Raw genomic sequence first — 27,267 nt, forward strand, 5'->3', positions numbered from 1 at the left:
TCTCGCTTCAAAAAGAGGAGACGTGGCAAACTCATTTCAATTCACAGCAGAAGCACAAAAAGACCTTTCGTCACCCTTACCAACGTGGCTTCAAGGCGGCCATGTTGGTAGGGGCAACGTTCCCGTCAGTCAACGCACTGACTTTCAAATATAGTCACGACTAGCTTATTTCCCACCTGAAAATTATTTCATCAATGTTCAAGCATCTGCTCTTCACTCTGACTGTCATTGACGGCGCTAGACGTCCAATCCGTTCGAAGTTGGAGAGGCTAGCGCCAAATCAACGTTTCTCCCGTTTCAATTGGCTTGGGCGTCGACTAGCGTTAAAACTCCTTTCAATTTGCAGCAGAAGCACGAAAAGCCTTTACCGACTTGGCTTCAGGGCGACCATGTCGGTAGGGGCAACGTTCCCGTCAAAGTCGATGCATGGACATTCAAATCAAGTCACAATAACTAGCTTATTTCCCACCCAAAAATAATTTATAATGTTAAAGCAGCTGCTCTTTAGCCAGCGGTGGTTTATATCGCTTGACGTCCAAGTCATTTGAATTGGGAGGGTCGGCGACCTCCCACTTCAAATGGAATCGAAGTCTACAATTCATAAACTAGTTGGGTGTGAGGGTGTATCTTGGGCAGAGGAAGAACAAAACTTATTGGCTGCCAAAAACATTTCAGTTGACAGCAGAAGGATGTAAAGAGCCACTCGATGTAGGGCATTGCTGAAAGAAGGCTCCGCACGGGGAAATTGGCTTGACTTGAGGTGCCTTCGGGGTGTTTTGGCTGCTCCGTTTTTGTGACTGTGATATCAGCTGGTGATAGCCTTTGCAAGCTCAAAGCAAAAGTTTTATTGTACCCTGACATAAATCACCCATGAACAGAAAGTGACCTGAAAATACCCTAAAATCAGCAGGAAATGATCCAAATTGTACAGGAAGTGACATTGAATTGCCCCGAAAACACGAGAAAGTAACCTGAAATCAGTGGGAAGTGGCCCTTCGATGCCCTACAACAGTGGTGCACCACGGACCGGTGTAATGCGTTCCTTGTTTTTCATGGACCGGCAATGTGTGGCAGAGAATGACAGTAAATAATAACACACCGAGGATAAAAACAAATATTAAGTGCAAGGAAAATGTCACTCACCATACACTGAATCAACCTTTTTTAACAGCGGCCTCTCCTAAAACTTGTCGGCCAATATCCGTGGTCGCAAGCATAATGAGTTGTCCAATTGTGAAAGGTTTCTTAGCTTTAGTAATACGGTTTGCCATGAGGTATGATCTCAGCACATTGGCTTTTGTTGCCTCGTTTGCTGGCTTTTGGCCACATATTATGCAGAATGAACTTGGTCGTAAGCTCCTTTTCTGGCTCAGCAGGTGGCCTTTTCCCCTTTAAAAAAAGCTGTGCCCGCAGCACACCTCCAAACAGCGGCTAAAGTTACTGTTTACATTGACTGGCGCAGGGCTGCTATTGGTGTGCAAGCACCCTAGTAATTGCGGCCAACCACTAGATGGCGACCTATAGAAATCTTTACGCGGATTAGTCTATGGAGTAGACGGGGATATTGATGTGTCAAGATACACAGACCAGATTGCAGTGGTTAATAAGTTATTTCTCTGCGGCCCGGTAGCAAACGCGCCACGGACCGGTACAGGTCCGCAGCCCGGTGGATGGGACCACTGCCCTAAAATCAACAAGAAATTTACATGAAGTCACCCTAAAATGTTAGGAAAGCAACAAAAATGACCGTTCCTTAAAATGAACAAGGAATGAACTCATTGCCTATCATCATGGACCATGATAGACATCCAATTGATTAGTGGCAGTCAATGCTCATCTTTTAGTGCCAGACATTGAATTCCCGCGGCCTGCCTTGCATGTCAAGAGATTGGACGCGTCAGAAGGCAGACGAGCCTCACTGCCCCTTGTTGGTTCTTCCTTTTAACATCGTGTAAATGCTAAAATCTCATTAACTATCAAGAAACTGCTCCGTGCTTTGCTGATATAGCGGAATTAAAGTTGCTTTTCTGTTTTTGAAGTCCTTACATGAAGTGAAAAGGAATGACCGCCAGGGGGCAGTGTGCCTCTGCCTCACCTGACCTCGCGTGTAGTACGGCCAATAAGTCAAATAAAAGTATCGATACTTGGCGGGAGCATATCGATAACTGTTTGGGTTGCAAAATATCGCGATATATAAGCGTATGGAGCTATTGTCACACTCTTAGTCTGGTGCCGTCGCCGTTCGCTGCCACTTTCCTTCCCTCCCTACCACTTGAAATGGATTGGACGTCTACTTGCGACAAACTCATCTCAATTCCCAGCGGGACGCCACACGTTTGACGGTAATCGGCATCAATGGCAGAGACAGAGTTAAGCTATAGTAATATTAATATCAATTCAAGGAAAGTAAAGGAATGTCATTTTGAAATCTTCATCGGCCGTCACCGACGGCGAGCGACGTCCGCCAACGATCGGGGTTTCGGCGCCAATGACGGAAATAGACGTCCGATCCATTTGGACGTGCGGAAATGGAGGGAGGGCTTGGACGAAGTAATGGCAACACCTGCCATTTTGGCGTCATAATCATTGAACATAATTGTTAAATAATGAACGAATGAAATGAAAGAATGATTGAGCATTTATTTTAGAGATTTACGTGGATCTCCACCGGCATCGTCTCTTAAAGAGTTAACTGAAGAATGGCTTCAAATTCCTTTGGAAACAATTCACAAGTCGTATGAAACAATACCTCGGAGAATTGAAGCTGCAATTGCCGCAAAAGGCAGACCTACACCATGTAAAATTGGTTTTTGAAGGTGTTTCCATTATTGTGTCCAACCCCTGTCATCTGGTCAACCAGGGACAGTATTGGGTGGCAGGGGGTGCTGCGGTCTGTCCCCGGGCTCGGCGTGACGTCACAGCGCGTCTATTGGCGGGCACCGCTGTCAAACACGGACGGACGGAGCTCGGGTTTAGGGCGCTCCCGCCCGCCCACCGCACCGGCGGCACCACTTGGCTTCGGCCAAAAGCGCAGCGACGTCAGCGAGCGCTCTACTCTGGATCGGTTACCTACCAACGGCCGGCGGCGCGCGCTCGCTCGGATAAAGAAAGGACAAGAAAGGCAAAAGTTTTCGACGGCCCGGGTTCCGCCAGCCAGCCCGCCCGCCCGCGCACGCACGCACCGCAGGGCGAGAGCCATGGCACGATGAAGAAGGAGCGCTCCGCTCGCCGTGGCCGTCGCTCTCGCCGTGGCCGTCATTCGCCGCCGGCGCTCCTCGTCTGAAAAACAACATGCCTCACGCTCGAAATAGGAACCCGAGCCCCATTCCGGAGGTGACGTGGGACACGGGCTCCAAGGAGATGAACGAGACGTGGAAAGGCGCGATCGCCTGCCTCGGGGTGGCCGTCTTCTTCGTCATGACCATCGGGATCATCTACTGGCAAGTGGTGGACCAGCCCAACAAGAACTGGATCCTGAAGGGCACTCGGAGCGGACTCATCTGGGAGAGGAGAAGCCACTCGCTGCTCATCCAGACGCTGACGGAGGACGAGACCTTGGTGGAGATCGACGTGCAGGGCAACGTGGGCAACCCCGAGCTGGAGCTCCCCTTCGTCAGGAACCTCTGCTGGCTCAACAACACCGAGTTCTGCTACACCTGGGACGCGCTGGCCGACATCAAAATCACCCTGGACGTCGACCCGGACGCCGACAGCGAGTGCTACGGCGTCACCTGGACGCCGGCGCAGTGCCACGTGCGGCTTAAGGTAAGCGCCCCGGACTCTTGGTCTCTTTTCTTGACCTTTGACTTGTCAAATGACCCTCAATAAAAACTACAACAACAATGATTGAACATGTCGATGTGCGTGGGGTGGTTACTGGCTGCTATGAATGGACGGTGCGAGACGTCCAATCCATTTGCAACTGGCCCGAAACTCATTGAAATTCAAGGCCAAAGGATGATTGGATGTCGGTGGCCCTGAAAGAGTTCAGAAGTGCATTTAAATATGAATCAATTTGACTTGATTCAAATGTCATCCGAAGAAGCTAGAAGGGAGCCTCTTGTCGGTCCACGGGGCGCAACCTTGTCCTCCTTCAGTGTCATTGACGGCACTAGACGTCCATTCCGTTTGGACCGAGAGAGGGACGGCACTAGACGTCCATTCCGTTTGGACCGAGAGAGGGCCAATGAACATTCCTTCCTTGGTCCCTCCTGGTCCAAACGGATTGGACTTTGAGCTCTGTCAACCGCTCTGAAATAGGGAGGGATGCGAGAACCAAAAGTGGCATTTGCCATGTGGTAAAAAGGATTTTTGCCATGTGGCTTTTTTTGGCCATGTGGCAAAATAGATTTCGGTTTGTGGCATCTTTTTTGGTATGTGGCATTTTTGGCTGTATATGGCATTTTTGCCATTGACGGCTATGCATGTCCAAATTTCCCATTCGTTTTAAATGGCAATAGAAACGTGCGACTGTGATTTTTGACTACACATTAGAGGGCACTGACATTCAACTGGCACCCAGGTAAGGCTGTGCCATTGACGGCTATCCACGTCCAAATTTCCATTCATTTTAAATGGCAGAAAAACTTGTGGCTGTGATTTTTGGCTATACACTTACCATTAGTCAATGGGAAAGCCTTATTTGGGTGCGAGTTGAATGTCAATGCACTGCAATGGTAAGTGTATGGTTAAAAATTGCAGCCACATGTTTTTCTGGTTTTTGGATTTGGACGTGCATAGCGGTCAATGACATGGACGCTAAAAAGGAGATATACAGTGGTTGTGTTTTTTTATTGGGGGGGTGTCTGCATAGGCTGCATATAAAAATATTTGAAATATATGATGTAGAAAAGAAATAAATACTTTTTAATTCATGAAGAAATGCACAGTTCAATTAATGTTATCAGTAGAAAACACATACGGAAGGACGCTTCTCTCGAAGCAGCTTTCTACTTAAGATTTACAGGTTCACACAGTTTAATGTTTTGTTAACTCTGATGCAGGTTGGACTTTCAGTAGCAAAATTAGTGACGTGTTCCCCACCTCTACCGGATTGATGTCTTTTTACATGACTTACAATGGCTGCTGCTTGCCGAAAAAACACAATAATATCCTTTCTCTTTGAAGGGAGTGGCATAATGAAACTTAATAACGGTAGGGTCTCTTCTATCCTTACAGCATAAGGGAAGACAATCTAACTGAACTCATTATATATAATGCAAAAAAGGTTGATTAAAAGTTGGTGAGGACAATTCGAGCGTCCTCAAAATTTGGTAATGTTATGTCCCTACGATCCCCGCAAAATCTTCACCCTTGCCGATGAGTTGATTAAAAAAAAAAATAAATAAATAAATCATGTAAAAATACAATAATGGATCGTCATATGTGATATTATATGATATGACTTTTGCATTTCATCCATTTTTTCTTTCAATTTCCTGGTTTTGAAGTTTCTGGATGATTTCATGTGACTTTTTGTGATTGCGGATTTTCATGTGCACTTTCAATTCCAATGCTTCCAATAGCCTTGTCCTCTTTTCTTTGACCCTATTTAGGATTGCTTCTCCATGAACAACGTGTCGTGGTACGGCGGCGCCGGCGTCAGCGCTCAGACGTGGCCCATCAACCGTCAAAACGCCAGCATGCAGCCCTTCGTCGTCAGCGACCTCAAGGAGAACCCGCACGCTTTCGCTTCCGCTCTCGAGCGTTACTTCTTGGGCTCGTCAGGTGAGCGCCGGCAACGATCGTGTTTTTCTTCAAAAGAGGTTAGCTTTGCACGTGTTGCGCGCTACCATCTACCCAAAAAGGAAAAAGGAGAATATTTTCTCCTCATGTCTTTTGTTCCTCATGAACGAACGTTCATTCGCCGCCATCGAACGTCTACTCATGCTCAACTCATTTCAATTGATGGCAAAAGGATGTCTGGACGCCACACGATTGGACAGTTTGTTAAGATCGACAAGACAAGTCTTTTTTTTTTATGGCGGCCATCTCAGTTAGGACCGCCAGCGGTCGGAAACCGGAAAAGTACACCTTGCACGGCATCGGCACGTTATTTCACCGATATCTGTTTTAGCGCCGATAACTGCACGGGTCGTTTCCGAGTCGGGACGGCGTGAATCGGTAAATCGGGGCGGCATTTCGTTAAAAAAATCAATTCATGTTACATATGAGCAAATGGCCAGTTTTTGACAAAAGAATGCCTTTTTTTCTCCAAAGCCTTTGCGTCGCCCCGCCAAGCTAAACTGGGCATCGAAGGCCTAGCGCGTCGTCCGTCACCGACCCCGACGGGCGCGTGCGCTCTGCCTCGGCCGGCCAGCCGCTGTATTATTACATAACAACTCAAAGGCTGGTGTAAAGAACACGGCGATACGTGATGAGGTGAGGTGAGGCGAGGCGAGGCTTGCTTTTCCTTCTCGCGGACTTTTATTTGAAATGTACACTGGCATATGAACTGGAAAATGCCATTGGTGGGTGGCCAAATTGCAATGGTAGCTTTGCTCCAATGCAGGGCGGTCCTCGAGGGCCGCTGCGGTTCCTGGTTTTTGTTCCAACCAATCTTGTACCGACAGTTTAAGCAATGAAGTTTCTGCTAAAACAACAATTAACTGATTACAGATTGGTGCATAGGCGTTGTCTGGTTTTGTCGCAATGAAATCCTGCGTCCACTTCGGCTCTATGTGGAACAGTTTAGAGACCGCTGCTCTAATGGTTGTTGACTTCCTGATTTGGAAGCCTTTTGAGGTCACTTCCTATTGATATCGTGTTACTTTCGGTTGATTTTGGGCACTTCCTGTGGAATTTCAGGGTCACGTCATGATGATAACTTCCTGTTGATTCGGGGGCATTTTGGGGTCACTTCCTGTTGATTTTGGGCCACTTCCTATTGATATCAGGTTATTTCCTGTTGATTTTGGGGCATTTTGAGGTCACTTCCCGTAGAAATGGAGTCACTTCCTGTTGATTTGGAGCGAGGTCATTTACTGTTGATATTGGGCCACTTCCTGTTGATAACAGATGAATTCCCGTAAATTTCTTCCTTTTGATTTTGGGCACTTCCTTTTGATATCAGGTTATTTCCTGTTGATTTGGGGGCATTTCAGGGTCATTCCCTGCGTGAGCTCCGTCAGACGCCCCGCATCTACGAAGACTCGCGTGAGGCCGGGATCCGATGGCGTTCATTTGTCTATTGTCTCGATGTGATCGCACATATAATAAACTTTGTTTCATTTTGTCACTCTCCCATCCGCTGGCGCTCAACTGGTGACACGTTTGTCTACCATATACACTGCATATGGTAAAAGTGTGCACCGTGATCGTGTAGAACATAAACACGTACAAAACCGAGTGAACCAAACATAAACGTATCAAATATGAGCGTACGAGAGCGAATCTCATACGATCGAAAGGAATACTAGATGAGGCTAATGCTGGCGGTCAACAGAAAATTGACACCCTCTTCCTACATCCATCAAAAACCTTCCCAGTATTAATTAGGGGACAGTGACACACCCGCTCCACGCGCACACACTCATTAACCCTTTGCACAGCACAACAAGTAGTGCTCAGATTCCTGCCTCCAACACTTTCTATTGACATCATATGTACAGGTGTATATATATATATATATATATATATATACATTGATATTTTCTGATGATTTTGGGGTCACTTTGTGTTGATATCAGGTGACTTTCTCTTGATTTTGGTCTTCCTGTGGACTTGGGTGCATTTTGGGGGTCACTTCCTGTTGATATGAGGTTACTTCCTGTTGATTTAAGAGCATTTCAGGGTCACTTCCTGGCCATTTAGGGGCATTTCTGGTTGATGACGGGTCATTTCCTGTCAATGAAATGGCAAATATTGGAAAAGACCCAATGGTACGTTTTTAGCTGTATACTAGTACAACTTAATGTCCTGAATTTTTTGCTGTGTGACGATGTGATTTGGACAAAAGCTGTCGGCATTTTGAAATGTCACACAGATGTTTTCGGGCGAACGCTCATTTTTGAGGTTACAAGAAGAAGAAGAGAGCCTACGTGGCATGAGAATTTGAAACGGTGTCGTTGGCTCAAATGCCAAGAAGAATTTTTTTGCAAGACGTGCTAAGCTACTAACAATGAAACGTATCAAGCTCTAGGTCATATCTGCCATTCAAACGGACGGACATCCAATCATACGGAGACAATCTCGTCGGACATTTTGCGTCAGGGTCGTTGGCTAAGTCTGCTCATCAATGCAGACAGCTATACATTGCTCCATTTGGAACGGTTTGCTTTTTCGTCAATGTCCGAGATTAATTAACAGTGTATTTCAAAAGAATGATTGATTTTTTTTCAACATCCAGCCCAGCCTGAATCATAGCGAAGTGAATACGCTTTATGATCAATCCTGTTCTGCTTTTGATGTCACAAGCAGAAAAAGTTCCCTTTTTTATTTTTGGGGGAATAACCAGTAAAAAGGAGGCATATTTGAGTGCCAAATTCCTTTTCTGGATGTCAAATGTGCAGTCTCGCCATTTATTAGGATGGAAAAGGCTTGCTTTCCTCCACGTAGAGTAGAGTAGAGTAACTATCTGGAAAGCAATAAAGCAACATGCCACAGACAGTATTGTCTTTCAGTCTATTTATGGGCCACTTCCCCATCCATATTTTAAGCCGGCTTTTTCCGGGAGGGAGCCGCTCGCCGGCATTACTTTTCAACCAGACGTTTTATAATCAGACGCCGAGGAAAGGGAAAGGCTTCCCCGAAATCCCCGAGCTCGGGCTCAAAGAGAAGCGGAACGTAAGAAAGCGCTACTAGAAACGGAATGATCAGTTAGTAAGAACTTGTTCGATCCAGTTGAAGGGGGGGTGGGGGGTGGGGCTTGCGGCCAATCAACGACTTCATTTGCTGCTAGCCCTTCCGCCTCAAACGGATCGGACATCTCATTGGATCGGACGTCTCCGAGAGACAAACTCAATTCAATTGACGGCATTTCAAGCTGTTCATTTCAGATGCCTCCATTAATCACCAATTGCACGTCAAGAGCAAGAAGTGACCCCAAACGCACAGGAAGTGAGCCTAAATGAATGGAAAGTCACCCGAAATAAACAGGAAGTGACCCAAATGAATGAAAAGTGACTCGGCACACACAAGAATTGACCCAAAATGACCTGAAATGCATAGGAAGTTACCCAAAATTAATAGGGAGTGACCCAAAATGGACAGGAAGCCACACGAAGTGGCCAAATGCATTAAAAAGTGACCCACACTGCACACAGGAAGCGACTCGAAATGAGCAGGAAGTGACCCAAATGAATAAAAAGTTCCCCAAAATACACAGGGACTGACCACAAATGAATATAAAGTGACCTGAAATGCACAGGAAGCGACCCAAAATGAACGGGAAGTGAACCAAAATAAACAGGAAGTGACCCAAAATGAACAGGAAGTGAACCAAGTGAATAAAAAGTTTCTCAAAATACACAGGAACAGACCCTAAATGAATATAAAGTGACCTGAAATGCATAGGAAGTGACCCAAAATGGAGAGTAAGCCACCTGAAATGAACAGGAAGTGACCCAGATGAATAAAAAGTGACTCAAAACGCACAGGAATTGACCCAAATTGAATACAAGTGACCCGAAATGAACAGGAATTCACCTTAAATTACCTGGAAGTGACCCAAAATGGACAGGAAGCACCGGATATTAACAGGAAGTGACCCAAATGAAGAAACGTGACTCAAAATGCACAAGAAGCGCACCAAAATGAATAGGAAGTGACCCAAATATATAAAAAGTGATTCAAAATGCACAGGAAGTGACCCAAGATGAATAGGAAGTTAGCCAAAAGTAACAGGAAGTGACCCTAAATGAGCAGCAAGTGCCCCAAATGAATAAAAAGTTACCCGAAATGCACAGGGAGTGACCACAAATGAATATGAAGTGACCTGAAATGCACTGGAAGTGACCCAAAATGAACGAGAAGTGAACCAAAACAAACAGGAAGTGATTCGAAATGAGCAGGAAGAGACTCAAAATGAACAGGAAATCACCTAAAATGACCTGGAAGTGACCCAAAATGGAGGGGAAACCACCTGAAATGAATAGGAAGTGACTCAAATGAATAAAAAGTGACCCAAAATGAGCAGAAAGTGCCCCAAATGAATAAAAAGTTACCCGAAATGCACAGGGAGTGGCCACAAATGAATATGAAGTGACCTGAAATGCACTTGAAGTGACCCAAAATGAACGAGAAGTGAACCAAAACAAACAGGAAGTGATTCGAAATGAACAGGAAATCACCTAAAATGACCTGGAAGTGACCCAAAATGGAGGGGAAACCACCTGAAATGAATAGGAAGTGACTCAAATGAATAAAAAGTGACCCAAAATGAGCAGAAAGTGACCCAAATGAATAAAAAGTTACCTGAAACGCACAGGGAGTGACCACAAATGAATATAACGTGACCTAAAATCACACAGAAAGTGAACGGGATTGAATCCAAATAAACAGGAAAGGACTTGAAATGAACAGGAAGTGACCGGAAATGAACAGGAATTCACCTGAAATGACCTGGAAGTGACCCAAAATGAACAAAAAGTGACCCAAATAACAGGAAGTCACCCGATATAAAGAAAGTGAACATGAACTGACCCAGAAATGCCCCAAAGTTATCAGGAAGCGAGCCGCGGGAGTTTAGCCAGCGGACCGGCGGAGCGGAACTCTGCTTTGTCCATCACCGCCGGCGGCCGACGAGCGATGACTTCTTCCGTCGGCGGCTTTGGAAATGTACGGCGATATCCAACTTTGTCCAGGAGGTCGTTTCCATTGCCCGGGAACGGGTGCCGACGGCCGGCCCCTATTTTGTCAGCGCGGGTATCACGTGCGCGACTGACGCTTGGGAAAAGCGCGGCGTTCGTGCGAAGAGGCCGCGGACGGGAAGGGCGCTCAGGCGTGTGATTTTCTTTTCGCGACTGCTACTGGAAAATAAGTTGAAGGAAACCTTCTAAAAATAACCCACACCGCCGGCCCGGAGTCGCCCGCTTGCTGTCCGTCCGTCCGTCCGTCGAGGGATCGGGGTCGCCAAACGGGAAAGACGGTCGCTTTCCTCTCCGGCCGGCCCAAAGACGGCGTAAAACCCGCCACCCGCTTGAATAAACTTGACCTCCCTCCCTGACGTTCCCCTTCAAAAACGCAATCTACACTATAACGCCATGTTGTCCTATTGTATTATTTTCATTTCAATAAACACAATCATTGATCATGAACGGTATATTTATTGGCGACGATAGGGGAATCACGGTCCAATTTGGAGCATATTTTCCAGAGCCCATTTGAAGTGCATTGTGGGAAAAGAAGGAAGGAAATGGCAAGAAACTGAATACGCATTTTAATGTGACACCATGTTCACAGCTACTGATGCCGTGGAGTGCTAAAATGCCATACGAGTTGAACGGCTAAAAGCCTTTCCTTACAAAAGCGCCAAATTCTCAGCGTGTTTCATTTTCTTTTCTTGCTACTAAGCGAAAAGCAGCAGCAACCCTGAAACTCATCCTTATTACGAACATGGCTTTTAGTGCCAATATGAAAAGCAGGGTGGTCGCCTACAGTGGTATGAAAAAATATCTGAACCTTTTGGAATTTCTCACAATGTGATCTGATCTTTGTCAAAACCACACAGATGAAAATACAGTGTCTGCTTGAACTAAAACCGCCCAAACATCGATAGGTTTTTGTATTTGAATGAGGATAGCATGCAAACAATGAATAGAAGGGGGGAAAATCAGGGAGTGAACTAAGGAGGCCTAAGGAGACTTAAGGAACCCATTTTTACCAGACATTTTAAGTTAGGTGCGTGCGTAACCACTGATGAGTGGTTTAAAGCTGCCCTGCCCACTATAAAACACACACCTGGTAAGAAATGTCTTGATGAGAAACATTGTTTGAGGTGCATTAGGGCTTCGTCAAAAGAGCTGTCTGAAGACCTGCGATCAAGGATTGTTGATTTGTATAAAGCTGGTAAAGGAAACAGGATACAAAGCCATCTCTAAAAGTCTGGGTGTTCATCAATCGACAGTCAGAGAAGTTGTCTCCAAATGGAGAGACTGTTGCTTCTCTCCCAAGGAGTGGCCGTCCACCAAAGATGAGTTCAGCGCAGAATACTCAGAGAGGTAAAAAAGAACCCGAGACTTGTCTGCTAAAGACTGACGTAAATCACTGGCACAGTCCAATATCTCAGTGCACACATCAACTATATGGCCAAGAATGGTGTTCATGGGAAGACTCCGTGGAGGAAGCTCCTGCTCTCTAAAAAAAATTGTTGCTCGTTTCATGTTTGCAAAAAGGCATTTGGACACTCCACAGAAGTCATTTTGTGGACTGATGAAACCAAAGTTGAATTGTTTTGGAGCAACACACAACATCATGTGTGGAGGAAAAATGGAACATCAACACCTCATCCCCACCGTGGTGGGGGGGAGCGTCATGATTTGGGGCTGTTTTGCTTTCTCAGGGCCTGGACAACTTGCAATTATTCATGGTAGAATGAATTCAAAAGTTTTGCAGGAAAACCTGAGGCCATTTGTCAGACAGTAGACGCTAAAAAGAGGATGGATGCTCCAACGAGACAATGATCCAAAACACAGAAGTAAATCAAATTCAGAAGAACAAAGTCAAAGTCCAGACTTCATCCTCATTAAGATGCTGTGGCATGACCTAAAGACAGCAATCCATGCCAGAAATCTGACTGAACTACATCAGTTTTGTAGAGAAGAATGGGCCAAGATGAGTCCAGATTGATGTGCCAATCTTATCTGTACCTACAGGAAGTGTCTGGTTGAAGTTATTGCTGCCACAAAATATGAAATGTGATGGTTCACTTACCCTTTTTTTCCCCCTTCGGTCATTGTTTGTGTACTATCCTCATTAAAATATGAATGTTTGGCTGGTTTTAGTTCAAGCAGACAGAAAGGGGACAGTTATCATGTAAAATCTTGTAAAAACGAGATACCATGTAAAAATGTACCAACAAAACATGACAGCTACACTGTAAAAAAATGCTGTGAATTTACGGCCAATTTTGAACACTAAAATACTGTTTATTACTGTAGTTAGCTATGCATTGTGAGTAGTTAGCGATGGATTGTGGGTTACCAACATTAAAGCAACAAGACAAATGCCGTAAACGGTATGTTCATCTTTCATTTACATAACACTACCGTATTTTTGGGAAAATGAGTTTTGACTGGAAATTTGGAGCATGGTCAGAAATCTGACATCGTTTATATTGTGGCAATATAGACTTATGTTTTTTGCCCAATTTAAATTAAAATACTAAATAATTTGCCATAATTTGGATGTTGGAGACTCTCCAGAGGATGACTTTAGATGACATATGCTGCTCTTCAGTGCTTGTTTTTCCAACTTATATTGGGATTTATGTGTACTAATTTACAAACGGTAAGTTCATTAAGTCTTACTCATATTACCTAAAATATTTTATATTAAACTAAAGTTAAGAGGATTGCTGGATAGCGATATATAATATTGATGTTTATTCATCTGGAGTGCCAGTTGAGGGCAGTTTTCTATTGTTTTGCAAAAGATACAGCTGAGTGAATTTTTGGGGGAAATAGATCAAAGGTTGTTGCCAGTGAGCGGTTAAAAAGGCAAAATAGTGAGCAACAGTGGAGTTACAATACGATAAAATGTTTAATTATTCCTCTATTTATATAATAATACATTTGTGACGTTTATATTTTGATAATGTTAGTAGTTTTAAATTTTGATGTTGCAAATCTTAGCTAAATGCATTAGCGTTAGCTGTAGCGGATGATGTATGGGAGGGAGTTGAGCCTCAGACTACAACACAATCACATGGACGCAAACACCAGACTGGATGTTTTGTTGGCCTATAGCAGGGGTGGCCAACCCTGGTCCTCGAGGGCCGCGATCCAGCTTGTTTTCCATGTCTCCGTCCTTTAACACACCTGACTCAAATAATCAGGATTGTTATCAGGCAACTGCAGAGAGCTTGCTGATGAGCTGATCATTTGATTCAGGTGTGTTAAAGGCGGGAGACATGGAAAACAAGCTGGATTGCGGCTCTCGAGGACCAGGGTTGGCCACCCCTGGCCTATAGGCTATATTATCATATCATTTGACGTCACCTCCATTCTCTTCTCCTCATATATTATATGTTTCTTGTTGTATCCCCACTCTGATCTAAACTGGCCCTTCTCCAAAAATTGGAGTATTCCATCATCCTGAGGCTGATTTATGCTTCTGCGTAGCGGTGACAGCGGACCTATGTGAAATCATGCAAAAATGTGATCATTATCATGTAAATACGGGATACTATCATGTCAAAAATTTGGCAACTATGTAAAAAAGTGTTAGCTATCATGTAGAAAGGTGACAATTATCATGTAAACGTGATATTTATGTAAAATCTGATTATCATGTAAAAATGAGATATTATCATGTAAAAATGTACCCAAAAACATAATTATCATGGAAAAGTGTGATAATTATCATCTGAAAGTGTGATAACTATGATGTAGCAATGTGATATCATGTAAAGATGTGATAATTATCATTTTACATGATAATTATTACATTATCACCTTTGTACATCATAGTTATCACATTTCTACATGATGATGATCTTTTTTTTTGTTGTACATTTTTACTTGATAAATATCTCGTTTTTACATGATGATTAACAAGATTTTACATGATAATTGTCACCTTTCTACATGCCAGCTAACACGTTTTTACATAATTACCTCATTTTTACACGATATTATCGCATCTTTACATGATTATGATCACATTTTTCCATGATGGTATCACATGTTTACATGATTATTGTTATGTTTTTACATTACATCTGATAGCTATCATGTTTTTTTGGTACATTTTTACATGATATCTCAAGACTTTACATGATGAGTATCACATGTATGTTTACATGATAATTGTCCCCTATCTACATGAATGCTAACACCTTTCTTCATAATTACCATAATTTTACAAGATAGTATCACGTATTTACATGTTAACTATCACATTTTTACATAATTACTTTTGATAGCTAACACGTTTTTACATGATAGTATCGCGTGTTCATAGTGTTTATAGTTATTATATTTTTACATTATATCACCTTTGTACATCATAGTTATCACATTTCTACATGATAATTATCAAGTTTTTTTAAGTACATTTTTACTTGATAAGTATCTCGTTTTTACATGATGATTAACAAGATTTTACATGATAAGTATCACATGTTTACATGATAATTGTCACCTTTCTACATGCTAGCTAACACGTTTTTACATAATTACCACATTTTTACAGGATAGTATCTCATATATACATATCACATCTTTACATGATAAATATCACATTTTTCCATGAAAGTATCACATGTTTACCTGATAATGATTACTTTTTTAGATTATTTCACCTTTTTACGTGATAGATAATCACATTTTTACATGATAAACCCTAATATTCGGCCACGTGGAGCACCCTCTTACCGGGGGGCAGAAATTGACAGAACACCTGTTGCGCAGCACGGGTCGCGATCCGCCAAACTATTCATCGGATTATAAACGGGCGTACGGTGAGAACAGTGCGCCTATTGAAAGGAGAGAGAGCAGAAAGCTTTTTTTTTTTCTTCTCTCCCTCTCCAGACTGTCTGGAAAAGAGTCTTACACAATAATAATCTGTTGAACAACTCAGCTCCAAATCCCTCTTTAGCTACCTGTGGCAAGAATTTGGTAATGGCTCAATCTGCATATAAAATGCCCTTTTTTTCCCCCCCCTTGGGGCACACGCCAGCCAATTGACGCCGTTCCGACTTTGGAGCGTTCCGCGAATCCATTTTTGGTCACGTCCCATTGATTTTGGGGCATTTCTGGCCACTTCCTGTCACTTTGAGGTCACGTGCCGTTCATTTTGCCGGACTGGCGGCATCGGCTTCGCTTCTGTCCGAAATGAACTCGTTCGCCGCCGTCGAAGTCCACTTCGTTGTCCAAAGCTATCGTCGTCAATGAGTTAACGGGACGTGCCCCGAAATCGACGGGGAGCGACTGAATTCCGGTCACTTCTGAAATTCCCATTGAACGTGTGTCCGTATGTTGTCCGCTTCACTTGGACGACGAACGCCGTCATTGGCAATCGTTTCATCTTCTGGCCAAGACGCGCTAATGAGTTTGCCACTTGCGGTCCGTTTGAAGCGGAAGGGTGGCGAGCAATTGCCGACCCTCCCGCTTCGATCGGATCGGACGTTTAGCACCATCAATGGTAGCGAATGAATAAATACCAGATGCTTTGACATTGATAAAATCATGTTGATAACGTTTTATTTCATGCTAATCGTCAGTTGAAATGTGTTGACACAGACGTCCAGTCTCAAATGGACGTCTGTCGCTGTCAGTGGCTGTCACTGATTAAAGAGCAGGTGCTTACAATCGGTTGAGAAATAAGCAAGCTATGACTCGATTTGAATGTCAAGTCATTGATACTTCGATGGGAATGCGACTTCATGGCGGCCATGTTGATGAATGGTCCTTTCATGCTACTGCTGTCAACTGAAATGAGTTGATAACATTTGAAGCGGGAAAGTCGGCAGCCAATGAAAGAATACTGGCTGTCGACCCTTCCCGCTTCCAATGGACAGGACGTGTAGCAGAGTTGACGGCAGAGAATGAGGAAAATGCCCAAATATCCTCCATTCCTGTTGAAGGGAATTGTATCTTTTCTCGTCTCTTTGTATTACTCTAACACACCCAATATCAAATAAATAGCGCTTAAGGAAAACAAGCAGAATATAGGGCATACATGACGCCTTCTTATCACGGAAGCCCAACGTGTGCGTCATGCAACTGACGGAGCAAGATTGACGCTGACGAGGCAAGACATCTACAAGCCCACGTCAGTTCTTCCAGACAGTCCAGAAGAAATGACGGGACGTCCTGTCCCAAAACAAGGAACACCGGAGAACGCCCGATATCCAACTGATAACACGACTGATAAGACTCCAAGAGCCCCTTTGACCAGGGGCGTCGCGTCCCATTAGGCAAACCAGGCAATTGCCTAGGGCCCCCAGCCAGCAGGGGCCCCCAGAGGAACAACAGATTTAGCACACTCAGCTTTACTGCACTGCTGTAGCGACAAGTATAGGGAGTGTTTCGATACCGCGGAATTATTTGGCAGATTATCTAACGATTCTGTTATCAATTCCAATCAGCACGAACCATGTCACGTAGATTATACATGTTTAAGAAAGTCCAATCAGCTATTAATACCACATGAATGTTTAAAGAGTGCCTCACCAAGTACTCTGGAAAGGGCACCTCATTGTTCATGTGACTACTTAAAGAAATGGGGATTTTTTTCCAAAAAAGTCTATTAATGGGTCTATCGTATTCCTCGTCGAATACTCTATAAGAAAAATATCACATATATGCATCTAAAATAATCCTAAACGATTTTATTAGCAATTTGAATACTCCTTTTAGCAAGGTTCCTTGGGTATGCGTACCTTCCCATTGCAACCGGTCCTGTTATTGTCCTACGTCACAAGCGCTGCGTATTCTGGGAGCGAGAATAGGCGTAAGCTGCGCATTTCCAGCAGAGGACGGCCACCTGTTCAAATGTGTGTAAGTACATCCATATGAGTCAGTGTAAAGTGCTTAGTTTTCACCACTTTTATGGCCAAGATGACCCCCTACCTTTGTGTTCATTATACTGCGCGAGTATGTATGTGTGTCACGTGACTCAGAAGGGCCCCATGTTGCCCCTTGCTAGACCTCTGCCTTTGACACTGAGGCGGGCAAAATCTCCCACTGCGGTCGCCTCAGTAACGGTGACTCAGCAACTGTGACACACGAACTAAACGGGCCAAACTGCGATAGAAGATGATCCTAACCCTTAAATACCAGGAAGCAATTATCAGATCATCCCAAAATTTGAAAAATAAGGTCCTAATGAAACTTTTTTTTTTATTTGTAAAAAGAAAAGTCAAAATGAATATGTGTAATAAGCGCTGTAATATCTATAACCCTTGCTGAATCCTGTTTTTTTTCCCTCATGGAACCTGCAGATGCATGTGTTGACTTACATCCATTATTATTATTATTATTATGTCAAAATTCCGAATTACTCCCAAAATCATGAAATTTTAGGTGTTTCAAATGTGATACATTTGGCAATAACAGGCTAAATACACCCTTCTTTCTGCCCATGGCCAGAACCACAAGGCCTTGAAAAGACTGAATGTTGAACTAAGCATTGTCATTTTTCTTGGGAACCTTTTGTTGACTTGTGAAATGGTGACCCTGAATCCTCGCCTGGGTCCCTCTGTGCTGTATGATTGCTGTCAACCCATAATAAATGGTCAACTTGTGTTTCGAAGCCTTTTTCCAGCTTTCAAAATGGAGTCGGTATGAAGGGTTAAGACTAAGGTGAACGCTTGGAGTTTGGCCTTGTGGCCGGTTGTGAGGATCCCGGGTGGCCGGGGCTGCGCCAGCACGGGTCCGGCGGTTCGGTTGGTGCGATTCCGGCAATCTGGCTAAGGGGTCAGATTCCTTCACTGTCAAGAGTAGTGCAAACAGTGCCGGCCCAGCCAATACGCAGACTATGCAGCTGCTTAGGGCCCCTGACCACTAGGGGGCCCCCAATTGTTTAATTTGTATTCTATTTTGTTTACTACAGTTTGCTTTATTTGACTTTTGTGAGTTTTGAGACTTGATTACAAGCTTAAAAAAATAAAAGTTTTTCCTTCACTTCTTTCTTTCCTCTTTTAGAAAAAGGTTTGGCACTATCTACTGTAAGTGCTGCCAATCATTTGGGGAGAGAAGTTTGAAGTATGCAGTGCAACAAAATCTGATTAATATACAAAATATGGACGTATGGGTTGGATTGCATGTATGGGTTTCACAGTACACTGTGACGAAATGGTGGGCCAAAAATATTTGCATTATTTTGCTTAGGGCCCCCAAATGGCCTGGGCCGGCCCGAGTGCAAAATACAATTTCGGTGACCAAAAATAAATGATAGAAGTCGTACGGCGTACTTTCCGTACTTTGGACGAGCCTGCGAAGGAGGAACAAAGCGAGCGAAGGTCACCGTGTCCGTCTGTCCGGCGCAGGCGTGGCGGTGCTGGCGTCCCCCGAGCTCCCTCTGCAACTGGGGTTGAAGAGCGGGCAGCGCTTCTGCCTGCAGTCGCCGCCCGGTCCCGATCTCCTGCCGCTGCAATACACCGTCTGCGTGGCCGACCACGTCAAGGCCGCCCACCGACAAGCCATGCGCCGCCTCTCCCGCTTCGCCAGGGAGGTACCTGACACCAAGGCGCTCTGGTAAGTGACCGTCCGCCATTTTGAGCCCCCGGAACAACCGTCACGTCCGTGTGGCTCCTTCAGGCTGCCGTCCTGGAAGCTACTCACCAACGTGGATTCGGGACTGAAGGTGGAGAGGGAGTTGAGGACCTTCTCCAATCGTCTTCGAAGGCACCAGCTAGGAGATGGAATCATCAGCCTTAATGAACATTCCACCAACCTCCTCTCTCAAATGGTACGTGCTAGCCGTGTGACAAAATATCGTTTTTCAAAAATGACCCGTGTCGAGGCTTGTCGTGTTGCAGTATTTATAATGGGGAAAGCTTCCCACGTACAGCATATTATTAGTTTTTTCCCCCATTTTGTAGGCTTTCTGTTGAGTTTGGATCACTTTCTGATGATTGTAGAGCACTTCCAATACATTTTGGCTCGGATCCTGCTCAGTTTTTCTTTTCAGAAACCATGCCAGCCCCACCCAGTCAAATGAGATTGGATGTCTATCGCTCGTCGCAGGTGACCTCGGGGAACGTACTGTTTTTGCTGCACTAGAGTAAAGTGTCATTGCACATCCACGCAGCGCTCTCATTTTCAGAGCGTGTGCTGTATTTTGGGACCAAACAAGAGCTAAGACAAGGAAATATGACGAAGCGATGAATATGATGACAGCGGGAAGCCAAATCAATGACTACATCACTTAAGCCCCTTTCACACACTCCGAAACACCGGGAATAATATAAAACAATTTCCCGGGTCGACCGACACGGAGATTACGCGGAAATTTCACGGGTCGCGTCTTAGTATCATGTCCGGGACTTTCCCGGGAAGCGGCGTGCGTGAAAGTAGCCGTTAAATTTCCGGGACACAGCACGATGGCCGATGACGTAAATATCACGGCGGGCTGATCGTCACTTCCTCTCTCTTTGCAGTGATACGAAAAGCAATAAACAAACGTGGCAATGATCAACATAGCGAGCTGGAAATAGCTAAATTAAACTGAAAACATAACGAAATAAAAATGCTACGGGATCGTAGAGCCGAGGAAGAAAGTCCATCGTCCATCTTTAGAAATGTGTGGTTTATTTTGTTGCCCATGTTAAGGTCCTCTACTGCGGTTGTACCTAAGAGCAAAAAACAAAGGAGGGACGCGTTCAAGGGTTTATTAAATACAAACAAAAATACACGCCATCGCGGAAAAGGGGGAATAACACAACGGGTCTGTGACAGTAGGTCGACGGGGATCAATATTAACCTAAGCGGTAGGCAGAGCGCCAATAGGACAACAAAACAAAGCTGGCGGGATTCTTCCTTCCACACTTCTCTTGGATCGCCTGGGCTTAAATACAGTCTTTATGAGCTTGAATTGGCTGCAGTGACGACGTCTGGTTACGACGCTCCCGCCGCTGGAACAAACCCTGATTTGACCAATATTGTGACAGCCGATGACGACCATAAATGACGTCATGTCCGGGTTCTAAAATGGCGCCGGCGGCCCTCCCCCCACAGAGGGCAACACGTCTCTCCAACCCGCGTCATTCACGGGATGCGTGAAAGCAAAGATAGCGAGTATTCCTTACACGGGAATTTCCCTGGATTTGTGCGTGAAAAGGACTTTTTAAGACATGAGAGCCCAATCACGTTGATAAGCCGCATGATTTTTTTCAGCTGAAAATTGCCAACAATCTTTGTCAGTGTTACATCAGTTAACCAGCGAGCACTGTTAGCATCATTTAAGGTGACATACCAAGTTGCTCAGTGAGAAAAAAAAACCCACAACGTAGTGTTAGAGTTGAAGCTAGGTTTATGTACACCTAGCTTGGCTAAAAAGAACACGCAGGAAGTCGATGTAGCTTTTGTGGAGGTTGGTTGCTGCTCCCCCCAAGCTGCTGTGAAGCAGCCTTATTTATTCAGGGGAAAACAATAGGATGGGAGGGGTCAGGAAGGCATCATGGGACATTGAGTAGATCACATGAGGGCCACATGGCCCAGAACAAAGGAAAGGCTAACTAGACAGAGGTTATCCTATCTGGTACCTAACTATAAGGAAAGCATAAATGTTAACTCTATGCACAACAATTCCAACACGTAGCAAGGGAGTTGATACTGCCTGCAGCAGAACGAAAAACTGTCCCTCTGTTTTTCTTCTTTTTTTGTTTTTTGGGTCAAATTGTTTGTCCTCATGAGTTAATGTTGCTAGTCAATTTCAATTTATTATAATTGATTGATTTTATTCCATTTTATTTTTCAGTATCAAATGGTCAAAAAATGTACCTTGGCTGTGATGTACTTTTTTCTAAATTCAGGCAAATTGATGCGCTTCAAGTCTTTTCTGTCTCTAGTGCAAATGTATCATAATCGTTTCAAAATATGAAAATCATTTCAAACAACGATATAGCCTACAGTGTGCAATCAAGTTCATTTTAAGCTGAATATTTGCTCCAAACAGGTGTATGATGTACAAACAAGAGGCGTAGCTGTCATCCCACACAGACTTGACCAGGGAGTTTTTACACTAAAATGATGTTTATTATTTTTGTGTAACATTGGCGGGCGGCTCAAAAATTGGGGTGTGGCATCAGCATTTCACCCTTTTCAACTTTACGGGGTGCACTGACCCAGAACACGAATACCGCAACCAGAAACATGAAAAAATCCAAATCCACTCCGCTGATCACTTACACATATTTCTGGGAAACAAACACGCATTTTTTTCTCGGGAGTTCCAGGGGGAGGCGGGGCCGCGGTAGCGTCTTCCCCTTGAGACAATTATAAACTAACTAAGGCAAATATGGCTAACAATTTTCAAGCTAGAACGTTGTTATAACAATATTATTTTCTCCGTACTCACGCAGATGAATGATCACGTTATGCTCATACTTGTTAACTTTTCTCTAACTTACTTATCTGCTTATGTGGAAATCGATCTTCACCGTAAACCTCATTTTTTGTCCAGCCGTAGCTCATTTCAGCTCTCTCGCCACTGGGGCTGAAACTTTCTAACCCTTTCCTTTTTGTGTTGGATTTTGCTTTCCCTCGACTCCTCCTTTCTCCAGTGGACTTTTTTTTCCCCCCGGCGCTTGGCCGGGTGCTGGGGGTTTCAGAAACATGTCGTCTTGTAGTTAGGTGGGTACTGAGATACTGACAATCAATCAGCAGCAGTAATCAAGTTGCGCGCGGGAGCGAACGAGCTGCGTTTACGCCCCACGGAGCTGCATACACCGTAATGTCGTCTTTGATCGGGATAGCTTAATGTCATCAAAACACGGAACAACCGGGAATTCGTGTGAAAAAAGATTGTGTTTTTAAATCGACGCGATATTTTGGGCCAGTGATTGGAGCATTCTAGCGCTCCTGACAGTTTTCAAAGTACGTCCGGGCCATTTATATGGTCGACCCCTGCATTCCTTCTCTTCTTTCCTACTCCTTTTCTTCTCTTCTATTCTCTCCTCTTCCCATTTTTCTAATGCAACACTGGCTTGTCTCGAGGCTTGGGTGGACAGAGCGGACGGAGACGGAAGGTTTCGCACGGTGCAGCGAAAGGAGGACGTCGGCCAAAAGTTACAAAGTGTCAGCGAACCCCGAAAACCCAAATCGGCCCGGTCCTCCGAAAACACTATCAAACCCGCTCGCAAAACAAAACGCGAAAACAATACGACCTCTCGCCGAGACCGGAACGCGGGAACGCCGAGATCCTGACGCTCGCCGCGCGCAAACAAACATATCCCGTGTCACTGAGAGAAGCAAAATGACGGATAGTGAAATGTTGTATCTAGATACAATATGTTTACAGTAATGTATCTGTTTTTGCACTAGCGCAGGTGTCGTGCATGGGGATGTTTGATTTTGCACTCCATCCGATCCTCTCGAAGTGGGAGGGATGGCGGCGAACCAACTAACGTGACCGAAATACACGGGAGGGAAATCAACAGCTCTCGGGACGGCCACGTTGCTAGGGGCGACCTTCCCATCAAAGTCAATGCCTTGACATGAAAATGTCAAAGCGTTTGCTGTTGACTCAGAGGCTGCCATTGACGCCGCTAGACTTCCAATCCATTGGAAGTGGCAGGGTTGGCAGCGTCCACTCGCGATCAACTCAATTTTCCGTCAAGGTCAACGCGTTGACATTCAAATGAAGGTTCTCCATGACAATGCTTCTATTTACTCAACGCTGACTGCAAAAGACATCCGGTCCATTTGAAGATGCAGCCAATGAACCGATGTGACCCAGGAATGACCCCAAATCAACAGGAAGTCACCTAAAATCAACAGGATTTGAGTTAAAAATGCCCCCAAAATTGACTCAGAATTAGGGTTGCCAACTCCCTGGGAAAAAAAAAAAGGAACACCTCATTTGTAGAGTTGACCGACCCGATAACAGTCACTCTTTTAATATTTTCGTATTTGAAAAGTTTTTTTCCCTTTGTTAAAAAAAGAGAAAAAATATATATATATATATACAGTATATATATATAATCATAATTGTATTCGTCAAAAGTTAATTGGGTACATATTTGAGTTATAAAATCACGTGGAAAAACAATTATTATCAGCAATAATATTTTTAATACAAAATATTCTAGAATTAAATCTGTCCTGCTAAATTTCAAATTGTATAATTTAACGCTTAAGATCCTGAGACTTTATGTGTATGTTTGTGGGGTGGCGGTTGGCTGTTCTTTTTTTTTTTTAATTGCAAGTGTTCTCATTGTCAGCCCTTTTAATTCTCACCTTAGTCTTTTGGACAATAATAGAGTGGTATGAAAAAGTATCTGTACCTTTTGGAATTCCTCCCATTTCTGCATAAAATCCCCATAAAATGTAATCTGATCGTTGTCAAAATCACACAGATGAAAAAAACAGTGTCTGCTTTAGATAAAAACACACAAACATTTATAGGTTTTCATATTTTAATGACGATACCATGCAAAGAATGACAGCAGGGGGAAAAATAAGTGAGTCCTCTGCTATAAGGAGACTTAAAGAGCAATTGAAAGCAATTTTTACCGAACATTTTAAGTCAGGTATGTGCCCATACGCCGACGAGTGGTTTAAAGCTGCCTTGCCCACGATAAAACACACCTGGTAAGAAATGTCTTGATGAGAAGCATTGTCTGATGTGCGTCGTGGCTCAATCAAAAGAGCTGTCTGAAGACCTGCCAGCAAGGATTGTTGATTTGCTGGGAAAGGATATAAAAGCAACTCTAAAAGTCTAGATGTTCAGAGAAGTTGTCTACAAATGGAGAGAGTTTGGCACTGTTGCTTCTCTCCCAAGGAGTGGCCGTCCACCAAAGATGATGCCGAGTGTTCAGCACAGAATACTCGGAGAGGTAAAAAAGTGTGTCTGCTAAAGACTTACAGAAATCACTGGCACAGCCCAATATCTCTGTGCATACATCAATGATATGTAAAACTATGGCCAAGAATAGTGTTGATAGGAGGTCTCCACGGTGTAAGCCACTGCTGCGTAAAAAAGAAAAAACATTGTTGCTTGTTTAATGTTCGCAAAAACAAGGCACTTGGACACTCCACAGAAGTTATTTTGTGGACTGATAAAACCAAAGTTGAATTGTTTGGGAGTAACACACAACATCATGTGTGGAGGAAAAATGGAACAGCTCACCAAAACCCCACCGTGAAGCATGGTGGAGGGAGCATCACGACAACTTGCAATCATTAATGGAAGAATAAATTCAAAAGGATGTTTTGCAGGAAAACCTGAGGCCGTCTGCCAGACAGTTGAAGCTAAAAAGAGTTTGATGGATGCTGCAACAAGACAATGATCCAAAACACAGAAGTAAATCAAATTCAGAATGTTTTCAGAACAACAAACTACACTTTCTGGAGTGGCCAAGTCAAAGTCCAGACTTGAACCCCATTGAGATGCTGTGACAACGATTCATCCCTGGAATCTGGCCAATATTAATCCTGATCCATGTGCCAGACTGATCTGCAGCTACAGGAAGCGTCTGCTTCATGTTATTGTTGTGACAAAATATGAAATGTGATGGTTCACTTACTTACCTAAAAAGTTCAAGAGAGGTTACACGAAGCCGGAATAGACCGGAGCGTTGACCAGATTAGAAACCGGTGGAAAACCGGCTACTACAAGGCAAAAGAGCAAAACAGCAGAAGCGGATACGACCCCATAAACACAACAAGTGGGTTAAAGTTAAAACAGCAGCACTCCGACGATCGATCTCCATGTTTTGCAACGTGACGCTTTGTTTTGATTCATCTGCGCATGTCAGACGGCAGTTGTCAAACGTCCTTTCGGAATAAAGGCAGTCGCATGTACCGATAAACGCTGGATCGGAATAGATGAAGTGACATGTAAACAGCTGCTCTGAAATTTCCATTCGGAATGATTTGAATCGGTATGAATAAAAGTCAGCATGTAAACGTGGCTAATGTTCACAAAAAAAAATCTTTTCATCTGTGAAATTAGAAATATTTACTCCAAAAGTAAACAAATGAACAATAGTTTACAACTACTGTATTTCGAATGAACGTGGACAGATAAGCACATATTGTAGGCAAACCTGGTGAAGATAAACACACTCAGCAGGAAAACAGCACATTACAGTATTTTCAATACATTATACCCACCTTGATGCCACGAAATGTTGTCTGAGTTTAGGAGGATGCTCGCCGTTAGCGTTAGCCTATTGCGAACGCTATGCTAATGCTACGAGTTACATTTCGCGTGTGACGATCCCTCGGCAGACCTTTAAAGGCAAAAGTAACATTGCATATTCCATACCCTTCATAATTGACGGGGCTCGGGGGCCTATCTCCGTCAAAGCTGACCGAGTGGAAACACAGTCAAAGAGCTTTTTACGTTGAAAATTCTTGTGAATAAATGCTTAAATCCCTGAATTCGTTATAGATACGGACATAAAAACAAAAAAACGGGCTGGTGGCATTACTTTACCTAAATATTGCGAACTATGAGGCTAGTCAGTTGGGAAATTTGTGGGCGCCAGATCACATACAAAGCTTTTTCCGTTGAAAATTCTTGTGAATAAATGCTTAAATCCCTGAATTCTTTAGAGAAATGGACGTCAAATTGTCTCGATTCATGGTTAGAAGCAAAAAAAACGGGCAGTTAGCATTTATTTAACGTGAATATGTCGAAGAATGATGCTAGTCTGTTAGACCAGGGGTTTTCAACCCAGTCCTCAAGGCACACTGTGGGTCCTGGTTTTTGTTCCAGCCGATCCAGCAGAGACAGTTGAACCAATGAGGCTTCTGCTAAAACAAGCCACACCTGACTGCAATCAACTGATTGCACTTGTAAAACACCAGATTGGGGAAAAAGTGTTGTCATCTTGTTTGGTAAGAATGAAATCCTGCACCCACAGTGTGCCTTAGTGGAATAGGTTGGGAACCCCTGTGTTAGACAATGTGGCGGTAGCCTTACAACAAAGAGCATTTTTTTGTGAATAAATGCTTAACTCCCTGAATTCTTTAGATATGGACGTAAAACAGTCTGGATTATTGGTTAAAAGCAAAAAACTGTGCAGGTAGCATTTTACGTAAATATTCTGAAGTATAATGCCAGTGCTGTAGCGGCTAATTTCTCCCATTTTTTTCCACAACGTTTCAAAATGCACGCATGGTACGAAAAATATAATAATTGCCTTGAATCCTCGAACAATCACTCCTGAGACAATCATACCTGTTGGTATGCAGTACAGCTTTTGTACTTTTTCAACCTAAATCCGCCGTTAGATCGCTGCATGTGACTGTCCGCTAATAAATGAAGAGGCGTGTTGTACGGCCCCGGACGATGAACATGTGGCGGAAACTATGGCGCATTTTCGTCTCGTCGGGCGAAAACTGGCGTGCGTTCTCGTTACGTTTTTAGCTCGTTAGTCTCGTCATGAAAAAAGTGTTCGTTGACGAAATATTTCGTTGTCGTCATCGACACTGC

The 27,267-nt window shown here is 43.9% G+C and overlaps 1 protein-coding gene across 2 annotated transcripts in view; it reads left to right on the top strand.

Moving 5' to 3' along the window:
• The first annotated feature begins 695 nt into the window (after positions 1–695).
• si:ch211-236l14.4 (SITS-binding protein) overlaps positions 696–27,267 on the top strand; it is a 41,344-nt gene continuing 14,772 nt past the window's right edge. For both annotated transcript variants that reach the window (XM_057835827.1, XM_057835828.1), the window contains exons 1-4: positions 696–3,765; positions 5,556–5,727; positions 19,151–19,358; positions 19,422–19,572. In XM_057835827.1, coding sequence (XP_057691810.1) covers positions 3,292–3,765; positions 5,556–5,727; positions 19,151–19,358; positions 19,422–19,572 — 1,005 coding nt within the window. In that variant the 5' untranslated portion in view covers positions 696–3,291. The remainder of the gene's footprint in view (positions 3,766–5,555; positions 5,728–19,150; positions 19,359–19,421; positions 19,573–27,267) is intronic.

This window comes from Corythoichthys intestinalis, chromosome 5 (assembly GCF_030265065.1).
Source record: "Corythoichthys intestinalis isolate RoL2023-P3 chromosome 5, ASM3026506v1, whole genome shotgun sequence".
NCBI classification, from domain to species: domain Eukaryota; kingdom Metazoa; phylum Chordata; class Actinopteri; order Syngnathiformes; family Syngnathidae; genus Corythoichthys; species Corythoichthys intestinalis.